This window comes from Clinocottus analis, unplaced genomic scaffold (genome assembly GCF_023055335.1).
Source record: "Clinocottus analis isolate CAN_PGR_092001 unplaced genomic scaffold, fCliAna1.0.p SCAF_15, whole genome shotgun sequence".
Lineage (NCBI taxonomy): Eukaryota > Metazoa > Chordata > Actinopteri > Perciformes > Cottidae > Clinocottus > Clinocottus analis.
This window is the reverse complement of record NW_027175876.1, coordinates 5,024,174-5,050,100: the sequence shown is the minus strand read 5'-3', so window position 1 is coordinate 5,050,100 and position 25,927 is coordinate 5,024,174. Positions and strand designations below refer to the sequence as shown.

General features: G+C 40.6%; 2 protein-coding genes across 5 annotated transcripts; one reads left to right on the top strand and one right to left on the bottom strand.

Annotated features, from left to right (window-relative positions):
• The first annotated feature begins 86 nt into the window (after positions 1-86).
• Positions 87-5,376, top strand: LOC137785905 (prospero homeobox protein 1-like). Its single transcript, XM_068577466.1, has 5 exons — positions 87-200; positions 359-1,727; positions 2,132-2,233; positions 2,611-2,802; positions 4,748-5,376. The coding sequence occupies exons 2-5, from the start codon at positions 360-362 to the stop codon at positions 4,913-4,915; spliced, it is 1,830 nt and encodes a 609-aa protein (XP_068433567.1). The 5' UTR covers positions 87-200; position 359; the 3' UTR covers positions 4,916-5,376.
• On the bottom strand, positions 4,250-24,793 carry ylpm1 (YLP motif containing 1). 4 transcript variants are annotated; one of them, XM_068577463.1, is made up of 22 exons: positions 23,911-24,793; positions 22,832-23,053; positions 22,057-22,245; positions 21,184-21,731; positions 17,600-20,377; positions 16,620-16,743; positions 16,288-16,423; positions 16,104-16,190; positions 15,828-16,008; positions 15,697-15,720; positions 15,390-15,580; positions 15,056-15,210; positions 14,901-14,963; positions 14,621-14,740; positions 14,329-14,505; positions 14,161-14,244; positions 13,977-14,060; positions 13,816-13,890; positions 8,632-8,683; positions 7,985-8,097; positions 7,585-7,772; positions 4,250-7,060 (listed from the first exon to the last, which is right to left on the bottom strand). In XM_068577463.1, exons 1-21 carry the CDS (start codon positions 24,472-24,474, stop codon positions 7,626-7,628), a joined length of 6,114 nt encoding a protein of 2,037 aa, XP_068433564.1. In that variant the 5' UTR covers positions 24,475-24,793; the 3' UTR covers positions 4,250-7,060; positions 7,585-7,625. The 4 variants fall into 4 exon arrangements, with proteins under 4 accessions (XP_068433564.1, XP_068433563.1, XP_068433565.1 ...); XM_068577462.1 differs by having other exon boundaries at positions 4,250-7,772; XM_068577464.1 differs by having other exon boundaries at positions 4,250-7,772; positions 15,056-15,207.
• Between the last annotated feature and the right edge of the window lie 1,134 nt (positions 24,794-25,927).

The following is a 25,927-nucleotide window of genomic DNA, read 5'->3' as shown; positions in this document are numbered from 1 at the left end:
TTCCCCGTACTAAGAGTGGGTTATCCGATTAAAATCGCATGGTATTATGTACAGGTAGGATCGGATAGGTTGGCATATTTGACCACACCTCCTGATTTTTGGAGGGTCTCTCAGCTGGACCACTACAAATACTCGAGTCATTCCTCTTCCTGCCAGCTCCAGACCTACAGCCTCCTTGGATCCCTTTCGACAGGCAACAGGTGGGTCATATAACATATTTCTGTATGTAGATGTGCTTCCTGTTTTCTGAGCGACACTTTTTAGTTTTTACTTTCATATGAAACTAGTATGTAAGATGTTTATCTCAACCTTTGATTGAGGCTAACATTTTATATGTCTTTCTTTTTCACCCAACAAGCATGGATCCAAGTGTTTGGAGCAAGAGTATGTATTCTTCCAGCAGCCTTTTCCTTGACGGCTACCCCATAGAGCACGTCTCCTCTTTCCAACTGGATCCCGTGCTGTCAAATTCAGAAGTTTCAGCTGTTTCTGTGTCCATGGACGAAGACAGCGAGGACATAACAATGCCACCGGAGACAGCTTATTACAGCAGTGATGATGCTTTTACAAGTTTGATCTGTTCCAGCCAGCTGGAGCTCAATCCACCAAGAGACAACCCCGGTGGACATTTACCCACCAGAAAGCACTTGTATCCTGCATCCGGTTCTTGTGATCACCACGAGTGGAACTTAAACAGTGGCCATCAAGCAAAGCGGGCCAGAGTAGAAAATATCATCAAAGGCATGACCAGCTCCCCTGGAGTGCGCTTCATAGAAGGGATGACAAGTCAGCACGAGGAGTCGGGCGGCATGCAAGAAAATGAAAGTATTCAAGATCAGGAGCTCGCGAACGGGAGTGGATCTGACAGCCGGACGGCGAGGAAGCAGCTTGAGAGTCAGCATCAGCACCTCAGACAGCTCAGAACGAGGTTAAACCACGTGGGTGGGGTCGCCGACGTTGCAGACAGTAAATATCACACCTGGAACAACTCTCCCGAAACATCTCCAACGGAGGCATTCACAGACTCATGTGGTGAGTTCCAGAGCAGCCCAAGTAGAAAATACCAAGGATGGAAGAAGGTGAAGCTGATGAACTTCTTCCAGTCGAAGCCGGAGAGGATAAAGCTGATGGCAGATGTTTTGAAGTACGAACTAAGCAAAGCCGTCAGTAAGAGCGTTGACTCGATTTTGAAGAGCACACCACTTCTCCAGGCATCTCCAAATGACGAGGAGAACACGGTCACTGATGCGTCTCTTCGGCCTCCAGGTGGTAAAGATGATAAAGAAAGACTTTCCTGTGAGATGCGACAAGTCCCAGGTGTTCAAACCGAAGCTCTGTCCCTGGTTGTGCAAAAGCCTCGACTGGAAAGAGCCGACAAGCTCATCATCCAGTCCAGATCAAAAGCTCCCTATCGCCCTCGACCCCTAGTCCCCTTCAGCCATGACTCGGCTCTGCACCGAAGTCTGCCGTCAGATCGGGATCACAGCGCTGAACATGCCCTCGGGTATCTGCGGAGTGAACGCTCTGAAGATAGCCAAGCGAAGTTTGAGACGTACGCCGCACATTGGAAGCCGGTCAAAGTGAGATCGAAGGTCAACTCCAGATCTGTCAGAAGCCCTCAGGCTCACGCTGTGTCGGTGGGTCCCGAGCTGTTGGAAAGGCGGTTTCTGCCTCACGTCAAGATGGAGTCGGAATGCCTGAGGAAGAACGACCCGTACATGTTGAATGTATCCTTGGCACGTTTTGGAATTTGCCGTCGAATAACGAAGCTTTTAGGTTTTTCTCGTGGCTTTAAGAAAGCAATCAATAGAGACAGAATTAATTCCCCTAGTGTCTTCTGAAGCAGCTACCCTTTACATAACAATTACTCTGTCTTTGCTTATTTGAGTTCCAAATTACCACCTGTTATGTCACAAACCTTTTCCCCTCTGTGCCATTAGCAAAACACAGAAGTCAGCAACTTGGCCCCTTACAGATTCCAATAAATAGCAACTTTGATCTTCCAAACGTGCAGAAAATAGCAGTCTTTCATTTACGTTGAGTTGATAAATGGATCTCTCCTCATTAACAAAGGAAAGTCCTCTGGTATTGTCTTGATGTGTGGTTTACCCCTTAACTCCGGTGCGTTCAGGAGGGTCTGACCACGAATCACCTGAAGAAAGCAAAGCACATGTTCTTCTACAGCCGCTACCCGAGCTCACTGGTCCTGAAGATGTGTTTCTATGATGTGCAGGTGAGAAAATATCACACGCGTCATTTTTGTCAAAAAGAAATACAGATGTATAGCGATACAAAGTTGCTGTATTTTGCATTGAAGCAGACACATTTCATGCTATTTCTGAGAGAAAATCTTCAACCTAAATCTCACAGCAGTCATTGGTTGTTCATGTGCGGCATGTTTTATGATCCCAAACCAGTTCATCCTTTCAAAATAAATCACCACAGAATAAAGAATCAGTCCCAGACAAGCAGATAGGTTTTGTTTTTTATTTGTCATCATAATCAAGCAAGAACAAGATTATTAACTTTTTTGATTTGCTTTATGTTTTTAATACTGTGAAACACATGTTCTGTCACATCAACTTACCCGTCTCTCGGCTCCTCCCTCAGTTAACGCGCTGCATCACCTCTCAGCTCATCAAGTGGTTCAGTAACTTCAGGGAGTTTTACTACATCCAGATGGAGAAGTTTGCCCGGCATGCTCTCGTAGCAGTGGCTGACGTGAGGAGTCTGACTGTGGGGAGAGAATCAGAACTTTTCAGGGCTCTCAACATGCACTACAACAAAACCAACGACTTCCAGGTAAACTGATGCTCCTCTATTATTCTTAGTGCTGATATTTTACTGTCATCACATGATTAAAAAAGATTAAACAGCCTCCTGTTCACTACTTTTGGAGTTTAAGTGGATAACATCGCAGATAAAAACAATTATCTTAAAAGTAACTTAAATATTTAAGATTTTTGTTAGGTAAACTGATACACTATAATTATTCTTACTTGCATCATACAGATGTGTTTGTTGGCTTTGGGATCCTCCAGTGAAGTTATTTTCAGTTTGATCATGTTCAGTCACGTTCAGTCTAACACACAATTTAGTTTCGTTAGTGTGTGTGTGTGACACTTTATATTTGTCAATAGTTTCAAAGCTTCATTTTCAAATTAGTCAGATTTGCCGCATCTGCATATTTATTACTGGTAAAGATTATAGTGGCTTTAGGAGATCAATTCAATATAATGGTCCCTAATAATTTGCAGGTTATATAACACACACGTAGAAAATATGAATTTCTTCAGAAATGTTTGCTTGTTTTTTTCTTCTCATTTTTAAACTGGCACTCTGATTATTCACTGATCAATTTGTAGTTTATAACTCTGCTTCTTACAGAGTAAGTACAGATGTAAAACAAATAATGTTGTAAGTTCCTGCATGCGTCAACACATGGCTATATTAGATGTGTTAATGCATAAATAATTCCAAGATGATGTACGGTAGAGACAGCTATCAAATAAATGTATCATGAAGAAAAAGGCACAAATCCTTGTAGATGTAATATATCACAACACATCAAACATAGTCGTGAGGATTCGCCTCGAGTTAAAGAAAAGGCCTTAGCAAACTATGGGATGTTTGTCTTCCAGATTTTAACTAAGTCTGTGAGCAAAGCTGAGCACATTGCATATCCAACATAAAAAAAAGGTTCATTCTGAGGAGAACAGATTAGTGGTGAAGGGATCATGGGGGTCTTTTATATGGAAACATTTGGCGGACTAAGTTAAAATGAAAGTGCAAACTCACAACAATATTTTTATTTCCCATGTGCATTAATTGGAATAAAATGAACAAATTATCATTAGCAGCTCTGCTCGTTTACAGACAATATTCATGCAAAAATGGAAAAGCTACTTTACAATTCATTTTCCAAAAACCAACTACGCTTTATGAAAATGCAAAATGTTTTTCTTAAAATTGTCAAGGAATATCCATCAAGGCATTTAAATAATGTAAATGGGAACTGATTATTCCATTTTTTTTAATTTAAATTAGGACCTAGATGAAACTGCAAAATTAAATTACAATATATCTTGCATTTTTATTTTAAAATTTGAAATAACATTTTAATTAAAAATTGTATCCACTTAAAATAAATGCTTTTGTGAGATACATTTTTCATTTAGTCTGCCAAATACTTGCGTTAAAAAAATACTTCAAATGCTAATATGTTATGAGTTCCCCTAAAGATAAAAAGTTTTAAACAGCTTTTAAGAACCAAACATTTGAATTCATCATAAAACAATATTAAGAAAATAATAAACAATTTTTTGATTTTTTTTTCTAAAAGAGAGCAAAACTCTTCCGAACCAAACCAATGACGCGTCTCCTCGGATACTTACGCTCTGGACTGATTTTTTTTTTTACCTGGCAACAGAATACTGCATGCTTACAAGCTCCATTATTATCATAATTCAACAATGTTACAGTTCAAACATTTGTAAAAGTATTCAGAACTATAAAAAACAGAAACAATATGGTTTACATTAAAAAGCAATGAAAGCAGATTCAGGTATCAGCTGACGTGTGTTGATGCAGTTTGTAGATCTGCTTTAATAAAGTTCTAAATTAACCGAGGTGCCTTCGCCATGTTACTTACCTTCATTCTCCAATCCCAATTCTGTATTTTACCGTCTGTGAAATATAAACACTTTGTGTGTAAAAGGCTTTTAAATCTTCCCCTGTGGATTCACAGGTCCCTGACAGATTCCTGGAGGTTTCTGAGATTACACTAAGAGAATTTTACATCGCCCTTTCAATGGGAAAAGATCGTGATCCATCTTGGAAGAAAGCAATCTACAAAGTGATCTGTAAACTGGACAGTGACGTACCGGCTGAATTCAAAAGTCATCCCTCAGGATGAGACCCAACCAGACGCCATCATGTGCCACAGTGGTCACTGTCACAGTGTGGACTTACTCGTGCCTTGAATAGCAAACTATTTAGTGTCCAATGAAGCATAGGGGGTATTGTACAGCAGAATAGTGACGAGCACGCTCGCACCGATCCAATCTCATGTCCAGGTTCATCAAATGCTACTGGCTTGTTGCAGCATGTCGTTTGACATTTGTGTTTTTCCATGTCAACCATATTATAGAGCAATAACAGTTTGTATTGTACTTATTGTAAAACTATTTAATCTGTGATTATCTTCAAGTGCAACACATTTTCAGTTTTTTATGTCTGTTTATTAAAAGCACAAAAAAAGGTTCACACAACAGCAGGAGAAGAAAAACATATTTAATATTCAACAGAGCTTATTATATGTATGTACAGGATAACGTGAAAATTACAAGTATTCTGAAATGTAAATTATCATCCGCTTCTGGCAAACTGTTGTTAAAATATCTCTTCCATACTCACCATGACGATCCATTCATCCACTTCCTACATGATTGGCTGTGGCTGGATGTCCACGGGCAAATCTTCCTCAGTGGCTCTGTGTGTTCGGTCGTAAGTGAGGATCCTTGTCTCGTCTTCAGTAACATCGTTTGTAATCCAGATAAAAATTCTCGAGTGAAATTTCTGGAGGATTTGCTTCCCAAGTGCAAAGTTTGTAAATGTAAAATGTATCTTTAAAACTGAACACAGCTGCTTACATATTAACCATGATTATCTCACTCACTGAGACTGAATTTGGTTTCCATTGAATACCAATATGAAGTGTGCACATAGGCATACAATAACTGTAAATAACTACACCTCTGTGCAATATTGTCATTACCTTGCTGTCAACAGTGAGCGAGAACAAGAGTCAAACAGGCAAATTCTTCTCTTCATTAAGTGTGCCACTGTCAGGACTTATTGAGTGAATATTCTGTATAAAACATAAGTATAAAACCAGCTCTCATCTTGTTTTAAGCGTAAGTGGCTTGTGAGACAGACACAATAAAAGCAATACATTTGTATTGTTCTCACTTAAATATTATGGTTAGCTTTGTTAATGTGCATTAGTGGTGATCACATATAGTATTAATCAGCTGAATTGTGTTACAGGTGTAACATGCGTATATCTGGTCTTTGCATGTGTTAAAACAATGGCGAAAAACTCAAAGAGACATACAAATAAAATACTATTATGATCATGAAAATCCACTGTGGGCTGAATTTGTCATTGAGGAAATCAGACTTTAACCACCCCAAAGTTCCCGTTTTTACGTTGTTATTGACAACCATAAAGGGTTCTTTAATATAATTTTAAATTATACTTAAAGGTTGAAAACACAGAGGGAGGTGTTTTTCAATCCTACAATCATGCACTCACGTCACACGCAAACCCATTCAAGGCACAAGTGCACATCTCTGTGCAATTATCTCACAGTATTTATTGTTCAATTGTTTCAATAAATACAAACCTAAGACAAGAGAATGGCAAACACACCACCACTATGAGACTGAGGGGCAACGCAGAGGTGCAAAACTGTCACGGGGTGCGATTCATTTGCAACGGGAATTGTTGGAATTTGCTAACCCAACCATTTATTCTTACCTCTATTCTCCTCATGTAGCCATACATAGTGATGGACCTGATAACAGCCCGTCTGAACAAATGTTACAGGGGGATAAACAAGTGATGTCAGGCGGATGTAAATAGTTTTTCTTAAGCTCCACTGATTCAAATCGAGCACATTCTGCTTCTTCTGGAAGCAAAAACTCTTCAGACATCGTGTTCCTCAAGAAAGACTCCCCAGGTTGGTGATTTTGTGAATGTTTTATTGTGTTTTTTCAAGTATACATGGATCAGAAAAACATTGCTACAGGTAAACCGTACAGAAAGCATGAAGAGTATAAAACAGCAAGAACCATGTCCGAGTACAGAACACATGACCGGAAGAAGCACAGAGTTACAAACTACAAATTGATCAGCGTGCCGGTTTAAAAATGAGAACAAAAAAGAACTATACTGCATCCTTATTCATAAAAAAACTAAGAATTTGATAACCATTGGTGGTATGGATGAGTCTCTTGTTTCACCACAAGTAAGTCAGTGTTTTCACATTCTGGAAACCTGCAGAAAGAAAAAGAGATCGTTGATATTTTTTGTGATCTAGTTAAACTTTTATATGACAACTAGACAAAAACTTTCCTAATAAATTTAAGTTTTGTAAATTCAGTTATATTCAAACATTTTGATAACACTTACTTTATGCAGAACAAAGTTACAATTGTATTTGTATTAAAAAAGAAAAGTAAATACAGCCGTGAAACATATGGTGGCAATCAAACTAAGTAAGGTTATACGTGTCATTTTAGTCAATATTTAATGCGATTAAGCTCAGAAATGTAAAAAAAATCCTTTTGACAAAACAGCTTCTTGAGAAAAAGCTGAGATAAACCAATAACTTGATTTAAAGAAACTATTAATCCATAAAGTACATTTAGAGGACATGTTATAAGAAAAAGCCTTAAACATGTTCTCATCACGTCATTGAATGTTACATTTGTATTTTTAAATCAGCGATTTGACGATTCCTTACTCTTAACATTGACAGCCATCCTAACAACATTATACAAAAGAGGAACATACATTACCTTTTAATGAAGGGGGGGAAAAAGGGGACAAGATCATCTTCTTAGAAATACTTGGTACGGTTGAGAGCCCTTTGTGCCAGCTGTCCGCTCTCGTCCGTTATTCTATCCCAGTCCGTTTGACCCACCACGAAGCCGATTGCTCGCTTTCGATCCGCTTCCTTCTGCTCTTCGAGGTCAGCCCAACGGACCTTGACAAAGCAACCACGGGTGGTGTGTTATGACGGCGAAGTGGATGAGCGAGTATCACTTCAGATAAATCTGTTACATTATTTAACATTTTTAAAAAAATGGTGTATACAACTTGAAGACAACCGTGACTATCTGGATCTTTATCGTCAATGTTTTAGCAATTCATTTTAAGAAGACCAAAGCAACAGGTGTACAGCAGACGGCAATTTACCCGTTTCTTTCCTGGTTCCGACATGCGCGTGGCATAGTCGTCCGGCAGCTGAAGGTAGTCCTCCATGTCTTCACGTTTCCTTTTCCCGCCGCTCCCCAGACCGTCCAACTTGTCTGTATAAATGGAAGATCACTGTGGCGATCAGTTGTCATCTCCCATGATTTGTCCATGAAAAGCCAGCGAGTCAATCGGCATCTGTTTTTTTTTTTTTTTAGCTATGTCCTCTTGCACAATCACATAACAATAACACAGTGAAATCACATCAACACTAATAGACGAGGGCGTCCCGCCTCATTTGCCTGGTTTGGGATCTCTAGACGTTATGACCACGTTTACATTTACATGGATTTTGAGTTGGAAAACATCAATAAGTCAAAGGAGGTTCACTTTGCATGTTTCCGTTTACATGCAGGACTTCATCTTGTCATTCTCTTTGTACATTCACTCGTCTATAATAGACATGTTTTTTCCAGAAGAAAACAAACGCCGGCTCTATTAAAGAGTGTTCCATTCGAAGCATCTGTCAATCGTTAAATTATTAGTTTAGGTTGTTATCATGCTGAATCCAACCAATATCATCAACCTTTCACTGAGGGGTAAAAGATTGGGTCGTCATAAAATCAAGACTAACAAAGAAGAATACCTACCAAGTTTGGCCTCGGACGTGTCCATCTCCCATTTGCTTTTTGGAATGTAGCCCTATATTTTATAAAGAAACACTGCAGTGGTTAAACATCTGGGCGACACAGGGAAAGGGAGAGAGAAAGCAGGGGATGGCTGAAAAGAGAGCAGACTGGTTTATCAGGCGTAGTAAGACAACAAAGACTACTGAAGGATGAGGCTGCGTGAGGACTTATCTGGTTAAGACAGAATGTAACAGTGGCATGCAAATATTTTGATCTGGCAAGTTGAGACTAAAGCTTTTGTTCTTGACGACATGCAAAAGAAAAGAGAGAATGGATCATTGGTGTGCTCTGCTTTGTAAAACACAACTTCTGTGCCAAAGTGCTTTTCTTTATGAAAAGATTGTCAAGCAAACCGCTATGTGCTTTTAGAAGATAAAAAAAAAAGCAAAACAAGCACTCTGGTCTCCAATCACGTACTTTGTCTGTGTAAGTTAATGATCGTGTGATCGACACAGTTTACGTGACAAACAATAAACCTGAGTGCCAGTTTGCTGCTGAATATTAGTGTCAACTAATCATGCACATTTTCCTGGTCAAAAAGTATAGTGTGCTTTTCTGACATTGCATCACTTTCCCTTAACCAATCCTCAGCTGTTGAATTACACTGATGCGACTTGGTTGGCCAGCACTAGCCGTTTCCTAAGTAAAGACACACCCCTGTATTCTTTTGACACTCTTCAGATCACCCAATTGAAGCTGCAAAGGGTTATTTGAGAGGTAAAAAATGGTCAACCAAATCATTTTTTGTGTGCAACATATTCAAAATGCAATGCGTGCAGAATAATTTGTTAATCTCGGAGAAAACATCTTAAGGCTACGTGCATACCAGGTAAAACCATGACCAACATGTGAGTGTCTGGTACTGGACATCATATAAAGAGGTGACACCTTTTTTTACGTTAAATTAATGTGCTTAACAATGAAGCTGACAAAACCATTTGACCCATCGTATTACGACGGGAGAACGAGCCTCTGCAACTGAAATTATTATGGATGCACCAGTGGCCCTTCTTTGTTAAAATGTCATGATGTGATACCAAGTTTACTGGTTTCATTAGTACAATAATGATACATTAAAAGGGTTATTTTTTTCTCTCAATGGTTCAATGTGTTTTGATTTTTTGTCGACAGTTTTTGTTCTTACATACCTGTTATTTTTCTAATTTTTAAAAACTAACACTGGATCTAAAAATCTATTCACAGACAGTTTTAGAAGTCGTTGAATTCCTCATGGGACATTACATTTTCATGCATTTATGATTTTTTTTAATTATATTTGTGAGATTTGTTTTTGTTTTGTTTATGATTTGTTTTTCACTGTTCTTTATATACAGATGTTTTCCGTCAAATTTTGTGATTAGACCTCTGCTCAGGTTTAAGACGGGCGAAGCTTTACTTGAGAAGACCCGCCCACTCAGTCCAGACAGAAGTCTAATCAGGAACAGTGAGTGAAAACATCTGTGTGGGTGAACATTTGGTAGGTAGAAGCTTAAGGAGTCAATCATTTCATTTGTCTTTTCATATTTAAATGTCTTATTATAATTTGTATTATAGAAATCCGTTTGTTACGAGTATGTACACATGGGACAACAAACAAAAACAAAAGACGAATGCTAAAAAACAATATGCTGCAGAAAATGTCAGGCGCTCTGGCTTTCAGAGTTTAATGTACAAAACCGAAGCTTGACGATAAAAAGAAGCAACCAAGACTCTCTGTCTGTTCAGATTATTCATTAATAAAGTTCTCACATACATGACACATTGTCTCCCGAAAGACTTTAAAGATTAAACTCAGAAAAAGACAAATCAACTTTCAGGCTTAATATCTGTGGGTGGCATCACATCACCGTTGGATTTGGTCGCAGGTGCAACAAACAAGATCCGACACACATCCAACTGTGATGTCAGTTGTAGTGTAGTGTATTCAAAGGTTCAATGTGTAACTTATTCCATGTATTAATTGTGGTTTGTATTTATTGCCAACGAATGGATAGTAACGTGGCAAAAAAAAATAGATCTTTCCCGACTTTCTTGCTCAAGAGTCTATTGACTTTCCTGTGGAGTGATTTTAATGAAATCAATGTGTGTTGCTTCATAACATTAAAGTTATGTTCAAATAAGAAGCTGGTTAACGCACCAACCAGTTCAGCTCGACTGTGGATGAATTAACTGACGTTATCGACTCAAGACAGTATTTCTGCTACAATAGCTAGCTAGCAAGCAAGCTAACGTTAGCTATGAGAAACCAGCTAAAACCCCAATATCACATTGTTATTATTATCACTATTTAATATGTGCACTCTCTTGTGGTGGGTATGAATACAATATAGTAATTAATGTCATTAATAACAATCTATTGATTTTCTGAAAGTTTCAAACAGAACCTCAAATGGTGGAACGGAGGCTGAAAGATGGTAAATGTGGGCCATTGTAACCACACGCTGGGTAGAGCGGTGCTCTGCATCCACTGAGCTCGCTTTCAGCTCAGCTGGTCGGAGCGCAGCGAAATTAGTTAAATCCCTGAACTGTGGACGCCATTGCTTTTCTACACAGTGCAGTCAAACACTAGGGTAAAAAAAAGAAAAAGAATATACTGCCTTTATTTAGCCTCTCTATTCTCACTAATGATGGCTGGGAGCAAGAGGGTCCTGTTACCAGCAGCAGCACAAAGTTGTCTGTTTGCGGGTCGAGTTCTCATGACAGGGAGGCGGGTGCTTGCATTAAGTAACCCTGACCCGGCCTTTTAACGGGTTGCAATATAGGAGCAATATTTGCGATGATACAGTGATTACAAAATAAATGGGACAGGGCTGTAAAGTACGTAGAAAAACCAAACAAGTACCATATTGGGGACTCCTCTTGTGCTCAAGGGCACAGGCAGCCCCATGAGGTGTGTTGGTGCCGCTGAATAAAGTTGTTCTGGAGATGTCAGTGACGCTTTAAATGGGTTTGGGATCCGTACAGATTAATTAATAAAGAGACACTTAAAGTGAAAGTTGAGAACTATTTGTAAATTAGTCTGATGTTTGTAACTTACATTTGTTTTCTTGATTTAGATCAAAAACTTTTTACACAGTTTAAAACAAGCCATCATCACTGACTATTTTTCATTATCATAAATCATTTATATTTGTTTACTTTTTCTTGACTTTTGATAACAGACCATCGGACCTCTGCCTTTTGTGTTGCATCCACCGCTCATTGCTGTGTTACAGCAGCTTTATGTTTTAATTATTTGGGCCTGGAAACAATATATTTCCCCCCATCTTCAACCATTTCGTTACTACTTTGAATTTTATGCACAAAAAAAAAAGAATTCATCCTTCAATCTGATGGATAAAAGACGTCCACAAAGAGGGTTTTCACAGTTAAATCATTATCATAGTGTCATATTTAAAGAATAACCAACAATTAACGGACAATGTCTCTAAATCAGACATTTTAAACTGTTAACTGCATGTTGTTCATGGACCCTTTTTACACTTCAGTGGACTTTTCTAAACAGCTTGTTTCTATAAACTACAGTCCTGTAAAAGTCTACTTGTGAAATCTGGTCATGTCTAAAGAAAGTGTTTTTTGGTTTGTAAATAATAAAGCATATAATAAACAGTCAGTGCAGAGCTTGAGTATATGACTTTCAAGCAAGAATGGTCAACAAAACAATCTCAACAGAGCATTTTCCTGAGCCAGTGGATATCTTGATCATACGGACAGATGGGGCCTCACGACACAGTTTGAACTGTAATGAGACAAATCTCTTGATCTTCATATTTATTCTAGTTATTTGTCTCTACCAACTCCTGAATAAAAAACATCTGTCTCTTTAGCTGATACATCCCCCACTGTGTCACCAGCTAGTTACAGATTGTGTGTGATGTTTGCTGCTGAGCAGGTAGTAAACAGTGAGTTATGAGAGTGAACAAAAACAATAAAGCTGCAGGCCGGACAACTAAACATGAGCTGAAACTTGGGATAAAGCTGAGGGGAACTGCAGATTTGGTGGATCACTACAAGGGAGTCCTTCCTCATTATTTCCCATCGACATTTGATAAAGTATTATTATATATTTAATAAAAGCTGCTTCAAGCCAAAGCAGATTTGTTGTCAGGCGATTATTAGGCAACTGTGCTTTTTTTCTTCCTGATAAAATCACTTAAATGGTCACAACTTAATTACATAGTTTGGTCCCAAACTTGATAAACTCCACATGGAGACAATCACCCTGAAGGTGGTGCCATTAAATTTGGAAACTTTTGAAATTCAGTAGTTCAGTTTTAAAGATCTTATACAAAAATCTTTCTCCGACACCAGATACTAGAAAGTCCATCATTTTGATTTCATCAACACCAATGTAGGTAAATTAAAATTGTAACTTTTTAACCAGAGTAGTTGCGAAGTTAAGCTGGTTAAACAATCATATTATTTGCTTTGAAAAGGTTTCAAAACCTGAGCCCCAACACACTTATGTCTGTATATGAATGCACCTGTAAACATTTTCCTTTATGTCGAAGGCAATATTTACCTCATTGTTTTAAAATGTATTTGGCATTTTGTTTTTAAATCACACGATTTTTAAATAATTGGTGTTTTCTTAACCAAGCTTAATGAGAAATATATTAATAATGAGTATGTTTTACACATGAAAATTAATAGGCACTTTTTTATTTTTTAACTTGATTTTTGGATCCAAATTAAATGTATGTCTAACAAAAAAAAGGTTTGTCTTTTCTTGAATGAAAATCCAAACTCAGCAGAATGGTCCAGATTCATCCGCAATGATGGAGGAAAAAGTTTTGGAACATTTTGCTTTATCCAATATTTTTTTGAAAACTTTGAGATAAAAATTAAACTACTAAACTAACCCTAACCAGGAAGCCTTGAAATTTACCCTTGTGTTAATGGACTGTCATTTATTTTAGGAAAATATTCACTGCAGCATCTTGACGGTCTCTATCTCGCTCCCAAATATTTATTATTTTTATCATTTCTCTGCTGTGGTCTGCTCTGCTCTTCCTCGTGCATCTGATATTTACTCCATCGTAAATCAAATTACGAGATACGCCTTTTGTGAAAGATGGGAATACAAATAAGTGGAAATGATTCTGGAAGCTATGTGGCTATAAATGAAAGCTTTTCATGTCCTACCAGATCACCCTCTTCTTCCTCCTCCCTCTTCAGCACTTTGGGCTCGTCATCAGGATTGAAGTCTTCCATTTCAACCTGATAACACAGGCACATATTAGTTCAGCTCAGTTACTAAAAAAGGACGATAATATTATAAGAACATCGCGTGTTGAAGACCTCACCTCTTCTATAGCAGCATCCTGAAGCAGGGACCGGACATCCAAGCGCACCATATGACGTGGTGAAGGCTCCCAGTTGTTGGACATCTGTGTACAGACGGCTCAATTAAGAAGTGCATTTTACACGTAAGACTGAACATTCATCTTATGCCAAATGTATCTGAGACAGTAATTAGATATTACAGACCTTTAATATATCCTTAAGAGTGCGCGCATGGACATTTCTCTTTCCACACGTCTGAGTGTCTGCAGTGATTTCAGCCAAATACACCTTAAAATATGAAAATAAAACCTCTTATGCACATGGCCGATGGGATATGACATATTTTTTATTTCTGAGACATTCACAACTCACCTCAAAGCCTTTCGTTTTGGCTGCACTCCAGAACTGTTCAAAATGTTTAACCCTGTCATTAATAGTGTCTAAAATGATGAAGGGGAAAAAGCCGTCATCCAGAGTTTTCTTAAATGTTTTAAGCATGCTGTTCCGGTAAGTATCTTCCATCTCCGGCTCATACTCGTATTCAAGAACCTGCAAGACAGATTTTTGTATTGCATCACATTGTTTATAATGTTCACAACAACAATGACAATTTCTAACAGCCCTGCTTCAGCCCCACTTTGTTGTTGTTGCGTGTCAGACTCACCTTATTCTTGACCCGTCTTCCCGTGTCTGGATCTTTTTGTACTTTCTCAGTCTCTGTCATGAAATAATCGTCCAAAACAAGAACTCTTGGAGGTGCACCGCCACAATCGACTTCCTTATCCTTGATAACGTCAACAACATTAAAAAACAAAGTTTTTATGTTTTGATTTGACTTTTTCAAAAGGCAATAATATTTGTTTAGTAAAAAAAAGTACACATAAACTACAAGTATTGTTCTTACACATAATTACACTATGACTTGCTGGTATAACGCCACTCACCCGTATGAGCTTTGCAACATGACTTTTTCCGCTTCCTGGAAGCCCTCTCATTATGATGACAATCTGTGAAAATGTATCACAGACGTGACCTCTTAATATACTAACTAAAAATGTGATATTGTTACACCAAGAAACATTACTTCAGTAATAAATACCCTTTCAGGACGAGATGATCTGCCAGGTGGTTTGAGGATATCGTCAATATTCTTGATTTCTGGCTTCCTCTCGACTCGTGGGGGCGGCTGAGGTGGAGGTGGGAGAGGCGGTGCAGCAGGAGGCCCTCTGTCTTCTGGATAACTTCTTCTGTCTACTGTATGATATTCATTGCGATTTAAACATTTCTCTAAATGGCATTATTTTCATTCCATGTAGATTTACTTAAAGTAATTAGGAAATTAACTTGTGATTTAAGTGCGGAAGTTAAGGTCTACCAAACACAGCTTTTGTATGCAAGTGCACGTCTGTAAACAGATGTGAGATGGAACGTACCGTAAGGTGAGGAGCTATGGCCGTAGCGCTCAGACCCACTGCGCTCGAGTCCGGCGCGCTCGTATGGAGGTCTGTCATATCCAGGCCTCGCGTAATGATCTTCTCGATCACGACTGTCACTTCTCTCCCTGTCTCGAAGATCCCGCTCTCTCTCTCTGTATGCCGAGCGTGAAGGAAGTGCCAGTGGAGATCTACACAGAGGAGGACGAGCATTGTCAAGATTTGCTTTGTCGACGAGAGTTCTTTGATTCAAACTAGCACACACTGACGACCAATAATAATCTATTGACACAATTTGATATTGTACCTTTCTTCAATCATGGACTGTGTGCTTGAATTAAAAAAAAAAGACAAATAGAAAAAACAATATTACATATGCACAGAAGCAGCGTGCTTCCCCACAGTTAGGAAAAAAGGTCTACTGAGGAAACACCATACCTGTCATCTCTCTCTCGTGGGGGATATCGCTCCCTTTCATATCGGTCTCTATCATAATCAGATGGCAGCTTTTCTCTATACAATTCCCGCTCTCGGCTGTAGTCGCGACGATCCATGTAAGGGTCCGATCGTCTATCAAAATATGGGTCTCTACTGTACGGATCTCTGGGACCAAGAGGTTCTAGGACAATGAAATAGTTAATCAATAGTTAGAAAATTGCAAAATCCAGTTCTGTTTGAGAAGTGAAAGCTAAGCTTTAAAGTACTGAGACTCACCTTTTTCATAGCCCCTGTCTATAGATGGGTCAGGCCTCAACACAATTCTCTCACCATAAGACATCCGCTCAACAGTGGCTCCAGGCTCTGAAACACCAAGTGTTAATGTCACCAACAAGATCTTGAAACTTAACCTGTGTTATCTGTTAAAATGATCAAATATGTCCATCTCCGCTGCACATACCGTGCCCATGCCCATAATCCACAGTCTTTGGCATCATTGAGGGTTTGGGGAGAGATGTCTGGTAATCTGTGGAAACAGGCTTTGTATCCCAAGAAACAGGTTTGGTTACAGCCGTCTGTGCTGCTGCAGTCATGCCCTAAAGATAACAGATTTAATATATTAATCAACAGCTAAATGCAAAATAAAAACATTATATTTTAACAAATACATTTGTGAAACTGTATGAAAGAATACAAATCATAAAAGTCTGCCAAGTGTCCTCTAACACATCCACCAATCTTGCCGCAATGCAATCTCATTAACTGGGCTCAAATAATGTTTGTAAATATTACCTTTAGAACGTTCCTGACGTCTGGTGGGATTTCCAAACCAAGGAGACCAGCAGGAAGCTCAGACAGGATGTCAGCTGGTACAGGCTGAGGCTCAGTACCAGGTGTCTTCCCCTCCTGCAGCTCCCTGTAGCCCCAACAGAATGGAAGTTAAGTTCACCAAATAGTTCCCCAAAAACCATTTGACCACAAAATAAAGTAGGTAATATGCAAGCAAAATGGCAAAGCTGCAACTACAATAAAAAATCCTTCTGCTTCAGTCATGGTATGGTGTGCAAAGGCCGCCAGCCGAGCATGTTAACATTTATGAATGATTTCATTGATAGGAAGACTTTGCCGTCACCTTTAATTGCCCCAGATTCAAGAATATTAATTAATTTCTGCATCTCACTACTGCATTTTATTTCTGAAACTGCACTTGAACTTTTATTCTATTTTTGACCGTTTTAAAATGAATGTTCTTCATTGATTTTAAATATTTTTTTCTTTTGTATTATGTTTTGATGCTTTAAATGCTGTAATGTAAAGCATTTTCAATCACCTTGTTGTTGAAATGGGCTATACAAAAAAGTTGCCATGCCCACCACCATTTTCGTGCTATAACTAATTACAGAAAGTGAGTTGAACACTGACAAGTTTGGCCCTTACTACTACTCCACGGCGGGTTTTAGTTGTTTCTGTAAAACCTCACCTCAATGAGTCCAGGACCTGCAATAAATCGATTTAGTTTATATGAAATTTAGCCTGCTACAACGGTAGCAATGTCAATGGTATACATAAAAATGGATGCAGCTTCTACCATCCTGTAATGTTGATTAAATTGGGAATGTCCGTTCCACTCCTATTCTATTTCTATGGGTGGATATTTCCACACCTGAGCATTTAATGACAACACTGCACGGCTAGATTCCACTACAGATAAGTCAGAATATAGGAACCTAACATAATGATGCATTAATTAATGGCAAAAGTCAAGAAATTACCTTATAAGTTTAAGCTCCTGAGCAGCTTTCAAGATGATCTCATGCTGACGTTGGGAGAGAGCAAGAACATTTGCTCCACTTGTTCCTTGTGATGCCGGATCAACCGAGCTCTCTGGCACGTTTGTGACAGCTGAAGCTGGAGATGAAGCTGGACGTAAATCCATAGGAGGCTCTTCCCTGCGCTCTTCATAGCGACCTCTGCGGTCCTCATAGTCCGCGGGATACCCTCTGTCTGGTGGTGGAGGAAGTCTCGAAGGCCTATCCCATTCTGAAGGCGCTGCGGATGGTGGGTATGATGGTTCTTCCTGCCGGTACGGTGGCTCAGCCCCATACTCACGAATTCTAAGTTCTCCCCTTCCCCTATCATGTTCACCATAAGGATATGGCTTACCTCTTTCTCTTTCCTCTGGCCAATGACCATCTCTGTAAGGCTCTGGAGGTTGCATGCGAGGGGGATAGTCCCTCTCTGGAGGAGCACGGTCTCCGTCCCATTCAGACTCATAGTACTTAGATTCGTGCCCATAGTCATTAGAAGGATAGTTCTGTGGTGGCCGCCATTGAAAACCATGTTCCCCATGACCATAATCCTCCACAAAACACTCATTATGTCGTTCTTCATATTCCTCATGTGTTGCGCCTGGACGCCACATGCCTCTGCCTGCCATTCCTCTACCCATAGGTCTCCTTCTCATTCCCCCCGAATCGATCATCTCATGTGGAGGCGGAGGAGGGCCTCTACCATGTGGCTGTTGCCACCCTAACTCAATGCCTTCATTGTACAATGTTTTTTCCATAGGATCCATCATTTCGTGAGGTGATGGTGGTGGCTCACGACGTCTGCCTCGTCCTACATCAGAATGCATCGGATGGCTATGAGGGTCATGTCCATGGTGCATTGGATCCAATTCAGTATCATCAATTTCCATTCTATGGCCTAATGGTTCATGATCCATTGGCCCATGTGCTGGGTGAGGTGGGCGCCCTCGTCCCTGGTGCATAAAGCCAGGATGACCACGTGGGGGACGACCCCGGCCAGGTGGAAACGGGGGTCTCATGCCTCTCATTGGTGGTCTCATTTCTCCCCAGTAAGGATCCCCTTCCTCGGAGTACTCTGCTGACTCAATTTCTTCCCAGTGCCTGTCCATTGGTCCCCCTCTGCCCATAGAAGGTCCCCCTCTGCCCATTGGAGGTCCGCCTCTGCCCATTGGCGGTCCGCCTCTGCCCATTGGCGGTCCGCCTCTGCCCATCGGAGGACCTCCTCTGCCCATCGGAGGACCGCCTCTTCCCATCGGATGACCGCCTCTGCCCATCGGATGACCGCCTCTGCCCATCGGTGGACCTCCTCTGCCCATCGGTGGACCTCCTCTGCCCATTGGAGGGCCGCCTCTGCCCATTGGAGGGCCGCCTCTTCCCATAGGAGGGCCGCCTCTGCCCATTGGAGGGCCGCCTCTGCCCATAGGAGGGCCGCCTCTGCCCATTGGATCATCATAATACTCTTCCTCTGTTGAGAAGTGATGTCCACCAGGTATCCATCTTTCTTCAAGAGACTCCTCCAAATCCTCACCATCACACTGCTCGTATGAAGGATCTTGCCAGTGATAATCTTCCTGCTCTTCAGGTACCTCCACATTCTCTTCAGATGGCATGTAGTCATAAGACATTTCTCTCATATTATCCCCAAGTGGTACAGTGTTCGGTCCCCTGAATTCCCCAGGGCCTGCCTGCCCACGTCCCCGCCCATGCACTTGGATAGTTACTGGTGGCTGACCACGTCCCCTCCCCGGGTGAAGCATTGGAAGATCTGGTCTTGACTGCATATGGCCAGAAGCTTGCGGCTCCTGTTGGATTCCAGGAGTCTTTGGATCAAGTGGGGGTTTATCGTTTATCATTGGTCCATCTGATTTGAGGGGATTTTGTATAGCAGTACTTTTTGAAGCAACATCAGAAGAAGAAGTTGCAGAAAGGTTACTGTTTCCAGGTTTTAGTTTTTTGTCATCGTTTGTAGCATTATTGTCCTTTGATTCCTCAGGTTTTGGGTTTGTTTGTAATGTTTGTGGAATGGGGTCATTTTGGACAAAAAAGCCATCTGTTCCAAGCAAGTTATCGTCTGTCAAATCATCAGCATTGTCCTTATCACCTGGCTTTGATTTAACTTTTTCTTTTTCGGGTTGTGGCCCAGCCGAATTTCCAGAACTCTTGGAATCTATATTAGCTGGTTGTTTAGTAGCTGGTTGGGCCTTAGGTTGGGGACATTGCTGTTGTTTTTGCGGTACAGTTGGACGTTCAAAATGAGTTGGTGGGCCATCGAGCCTTGTGGCCTGCTCAAATCTAGACTGCTGTCCAAATCGAGGTTGGTCAAATCTAGGAGGACCATCGAAGCGCTGCCTTGGTTGGTCAAATCGAGGGGGACCATCAAAGCGCTGCCTTGGTTGGTCAAATCGCGGCGGGCCATCAAAGCGCTGTGGTTGATTGAACCTTGGGGGACCATCAAAGCGCTGTCTTGGTTGGTCAAATCGAGGGGGGCCATCAAATCGCTGTTGCGGTTTGTCGAACCTTGGGGGACCGGCAAAGCGCTGTTGTGGTTGGTCAAACCTTGGGGGACCATCAAAGCGCTGCTGTGGCTGGTCAAATCTAGGAGGACCATTAAAGCGCTGCTGTGGCTGGTCAAATCTTGAAGGACCATCAAAGCGCTGCTGTGGCTGGTCAAATCTTGGAGGACCATCAAAGCACTGCTGTGGTTGGTCAAATCTAGGGTTGTTTTCGCTGGGACCAGCAGGGCTACAGAAATTGGGAAAAAAAGAAACCAAAAAACAGAATTATAATTAACATTATTAATAATAAAGCTTTCGATTAGCATCTCAGTTATAGGCTATCAATATAAAACATATATTTTACACATCAGGTAATGTAATAACCCACCAAAATTGAAATACTCAATTGATTTTCTGAAACTTTTTTCTTTTGAAAAAAAAGCCAACAATCTTAAATGTAAACTTTTATATTTTAATTTTATTATGCTACTAAAAGGAACTTTTGATTCTTTTAATTTTGGTTGTCAAAACCTGCAGTGTTTCCAAACACCAGATACCCTTAAGGAAACATCAAATTTTACTGCATCAGGGTCTGACTGGCCTGTGCAGTCCAGGTTCTGCTTCACTCGAGCCTCCCTTCATTTCAGCAGGCCTGGGCCTTCAGCAGCATGGTGTCGGTGTTGGCTTACATTGGGGAATGACAATGTAGGGAGGCAAAGCTCTGCTCCTCACTGGGGGAGGAGCCGCTGTTGCTGGGTTTCAAAGATCTCCACCTCCTGCCGGAGTTCCAACTGCTGGTCAAAGGCTGACCTGCTGAAATCTGAGTTTAAGCCTATCTGGGGAACCTGCGTAACCAGTAAATCGTTTCGGGATATCTTACCCAATGACAGACATAAAGAATAATTATACAGAAATAGCCAATATTCTCTACTTATGTAGGTTATGTTGAGGTATCAGGATTAAATTGAGAATATTAATAACCAATTCAAAAAGTTCCTTGTAGTAACTTTCGATAAAATCACAATTACAGTTGTACATGAACACCCTACTGACCGTGGACCTCTGACGGTGTTGATGCTTGATGGCTGAATGGTGGAGGGACCTGGGGGTCTGACTCCTATGCTAGCAGGAGCCGCTACTCTCAAAGGGGGTCCAGCAGGGGATTCCGAATGTGTCCCAAAGCCAGTCGGCCGTGGACCTTGAGCGTTGGGTCCAACACCAAGTGGGGAATGCTGCATAGCCAGCTTTGCAGTCTGTTGCTGCTGCTGCTGCTGCTGCTGCTGCTGCTGCTGCTGCATTTGTATGTCTTGTCCAGGGTACTGGCCAAATTGTCCCATCATACCACTATTATACTGGCTTGAGGCAAATGGCACCATGGCAGAGAGAGTGGCCACCCTTTCTTGAAGGTGGGCATTGGTGGCGTTCATCTGCTCCTGCCACTGCTTCCATTGACGCTCATAGTCCTGCAATTGGTCTTTGTGGGGATAGGTCTTGAAATGCTCATGCCACAGGACGAAAGAGTGATCCCAGTCTTGGAACAAAGGGGTGAACTGCTGCTGTTGCATTTCATAGTGCCTCAGCTGCATTTCAGCAGACATCGTCTGCAAAAAAAAGGACATTCGATTTTAGTTATTTGGTTAATTACCATACAAGTACATGCATAACAAATAAATCACTGACATGTGGCATGTGAAAATAAAAACATATTGGCTTCCAAGCTGCTGCTGCTGCTGCTGCTGCTGCTGCTGCTGCTGCTGGGGTTGCAGATCAGAGTAGTTGCAGCTCAAACTCACTCGAATGCCTGCTTTTGGTTCCACTCAACATACTATGCTTGCTGTTCACCTTTCACTTAATGTACCGATCATAGGACACCAGGGGAAATGACCAGCCAGTAAGTAGCTTTCAAAGAAACTACTATTTACATACCTGAAGATTTGTAGGTTGCTGAATCAGCTGTTGGTATTTTTCCAGGATCTGCTGAAGCTTTTCGTGTTGTTGCATGAGAGCCTGGTATTGTAAGCCTGCTCTTTCTTGCTGCACCTTTTGCCACTGCGCTGCTGCAGCCTGTAACTGCTGCAAGCGGGCAGCCTCCTCTGGGTCTTGAGGGACATCAGGCTTTAAACAAACAAGATTAGAGCAAATCACATTTTTGAAACTCAAAGATTTTTTTTTTACATAACTGAGGGTAGGTTGTACTACTGAGAATATATTACACAACCATTTACATATGTACATAAGTCCATTATTTGCTCCTCTGTAACTTTGCATGTAGGACAATTACAATGAATGAGCTTGAGTTCTATGAATTTCACACATTACGACATGGCAGTTATCACAGAAATGTGGGTTAATTATATCATGAAATATCAAATATGAGAATGATCTATTGTTCTTTACAGTTTGAAAATAATTATCTGCAGCACCATTTAGTTTAGAGTATTACAGAAAAACACTATGGATATTAAAGAATAGATATAATAGAATATGTTGAGAGTAATGACTTATATCTTCAACATATATTTTCATTCTTCAAGAAGCTCTAAAACCAATAATCGGAACAGATATATATTTGCAGCACAATTATTCTTGGTGTTAAAATGTAAAAGACTATAGGCAACCTATTTTGCCAATGCAGGAGTACTCCCCAAGAAAAGACTGAATTATTACATTCACACCTCTGTAACATAGTAGTAATGCTTACCTTTGCCTCGTCAGGCAGTGGAGGTGGTGCAGGGGGCTCCTCTTTTGGAGGGGGTGGAGGAGGTGCGCCTTTTTGTGGTTCTGATGGAGGAGAAGGAACCACCGAGCCAGAGGGTGGCAGCGGCAAAGGACCATCGCCCTCTTTCTGACTAAGTCTGGCTTTCTCTTGCTTCAACTTTTGTAGATTTTGAAGATGTTGTTTATACCATCGTTGCTGTTGCTCCTGTGTGAAACAACTTATATCAGATAAAGTGCACGAGAAATGTTGTCCTCACTTTCACAATGCAAGTGTTTGGGGAAATCTTGCTTTCCATGTGTTATCTGTATTTCTAGCTTAATGTGACACAATAATACGATTATAATTAAACATGGTATGTCAATGACCTGCAACAAACACATTTTTAATCAAACCCTAAATCCTTGACAAACATGTGATTCAATGTTTATTTACCTGCTCATATTTAACTTTTCTGATAACCAAAACATATACAGTAAACCAAATGGGACAAAATTTACTTCATATACAAAAATGAATTTAACTCTTCATTTTACAGTCTATATTAATTAGTTTTTGTGCACATATTTGACATTTTGTGCACGTATTTGACATTTCACACCATACAGCTGTACACTGATTTCACATTGACTTGGATTTATAATGTTTTCTGATTAATATTCAGATTACTTAGGGTAGTTTCTTTTGTATGCATTAATGTTCAACATTGTTTAAATTTTAAACAAAAACTTCAAATTTGGAAATGTATTGTATTACTAGGTATGTGTGATGCAACTTTGTGCATATGTACGACATCTAAAATTGTAGACAGTTTCTTGGGTTACTTTCCATCCCAACTCTCAAAAGATGTCTTGTGGAATCCAAGGAAATCCCATCCTCTTTTCACCGAAACAAAATCTTCATTTAAGTACTTAAATATATTATCATCTGCTCTTTGATATTGAAACCATCTGCTGGTAGTCTTCTGAGAAAGACCAAAACGTGTCCAAATCCAAACAATATGTATGTATGCATGTATTAAATATATAACAGCTGACTACCCGGAGTCAAACCTTATACAATACCTGCAAAGGTAAGGACTTGTCTTCCTCTGTCGTGGATGGATCTTTCTGGTTGGCCTCTTGGGCTTTGGGAGCACTGATGATCTCTGGTGGTTTGGATGACGGGGGCTCGGGAGGAGGACCAGGTTGGGGATCGTTGGGGTGCGGTTGCGCTGGAAGTGGAGGAGGCTGTGCGTGACCCGGCTGAGGAGCAAGTGGACCTCTGGCCGGCTGGGTAGGAGTCTCGTCTTTTTGAAAATACGACTGAGTCCCAGCACCGCTGTCTGGATGCCCTGCTCCTTCTGTATGCCAAGTTGATCCCGGATATCCAACGGACTGTCCGCCGCCGTACGCATTCGTATTATTCCCGTGGTGTAACACGGACTGTAGCTGCTTCTGGTGCAGCATCTGCAGCTGCTCCATCTGCTGTCGGTGCTGCTCCTGCAGACTGGAGAACGTCGAGCCGCCCGACGGGGCGTCGAAGCCGCCGAAACCCGGCGCCTGACCGCCACCGGGCGGCCTGTGGGGTCCGGCCCCTCCAAAGTTTTGCGCCTGGGGTGCCCCATAATTTCCCCAGGAAGGATACATTTTTGTTTTTTTAAACGAGGTGTCCACGGCCTTTGTCCTCACATACAGCCGGGCATGAGTAGCTAGAAGCTAGCTAGCGGCTAACGTGAACCTACCTCGTAAGCAACAGACAGCTAACTAACGTTACATGTTCATGTCCCGACTGTGCAGGTCGCATGAAACAAAGAGTATAAACACAAACTCTGTAGCAGCAAATAGTTATCCTTTTGATCAAAATGAGCACGTCCAGCCCATGGATCTATACCGAGAACTAGTGTTGTGAAAATAAGCTACAAACAACGTTTTGAGACGGTGATATCATTGAACGTGTGTGGCCAATGGTACAGCTCAACGAGCTCAATGGTGACGGAAGTGCATCACAAGTCACCCGGTGACCACTTCCGGTGGTGATGAAAACGTTGTTACAAATGCAGTTTTTCTTAAAGAATAGGATATATAATATTGATCATAACAATAATACTAATGGCACTATTCAATATTAACTATTAATTAATACTAGTTCATTGTTATTGTTTGTACATTATCCTTGTTATTATATTGTTATTGTAAATTACTGTAAGTCAAAACATGTTCACAGGTAATTCCTGAGAAGCCTACTGTGGATGCTCTCCTGAGGTTTCAAAGCTGCCACTGCAAATATATTAATCTGAGCAGCTGACCCTGGATCCGTGCTTTTACCACAAGAGGGAGACATTTACAAAGACATGTTTACTCAACTCTGAACCCTTTTTTATACTAAATAAATGAATAAAATAAAACTCAGTAAATGTCTTTGCCTCACACCAAGAAAATTGATAATATTGCAATGAAATGTATCCATTCCAACAAGCTCTTAAAATATTTCATGTACATGCAAATGTGTCAGGCGCCTCATTGAAATAGCATACCATGATTTAAATTAACAACATTTTAACAACTATATGCAACTACTTACAATATATTCTTTATGAAACAATAAATTAAATGTAACCTTAAAAATCTTTAAGGATTAGGCCTCCAGCATGTTTGTCTATACAATCTACAGTAGTTTGTTGTCAGAGACCAACTGTGTGAGTTCAGACTGTGTTTAGCAACACAGACGGTAGGGTGGGAGGTAGACCAGTGGGGGTAAAAGACCAGTGACTTTAGGTTGCCCTTGAGGTCTGATACACATAAGAGTATTTTTTTCTTAAGATCACCAGTAAATCTGTATTAATTTTGACCAGAACCACTTAAAAAGAATCGTTAAAGCGGATTAATCAAGCCCGTCCTGTTTAATGTCTCCCGTTAATTAGTTTGTCAGCAGTGTTTTAATATCGCCTAATGACTTCATATTTCACTGATGACATTAAAGGGGTGTTAAAAGAGGGGAAATGGCCCATTCAGGATTCAGTTCTTTCGCTTAAGATGCCCTCGATGAATAAGACAAGGTCACGGAGGCCTAGCCTTTAGGGAGAGATACATTATCAGGGGA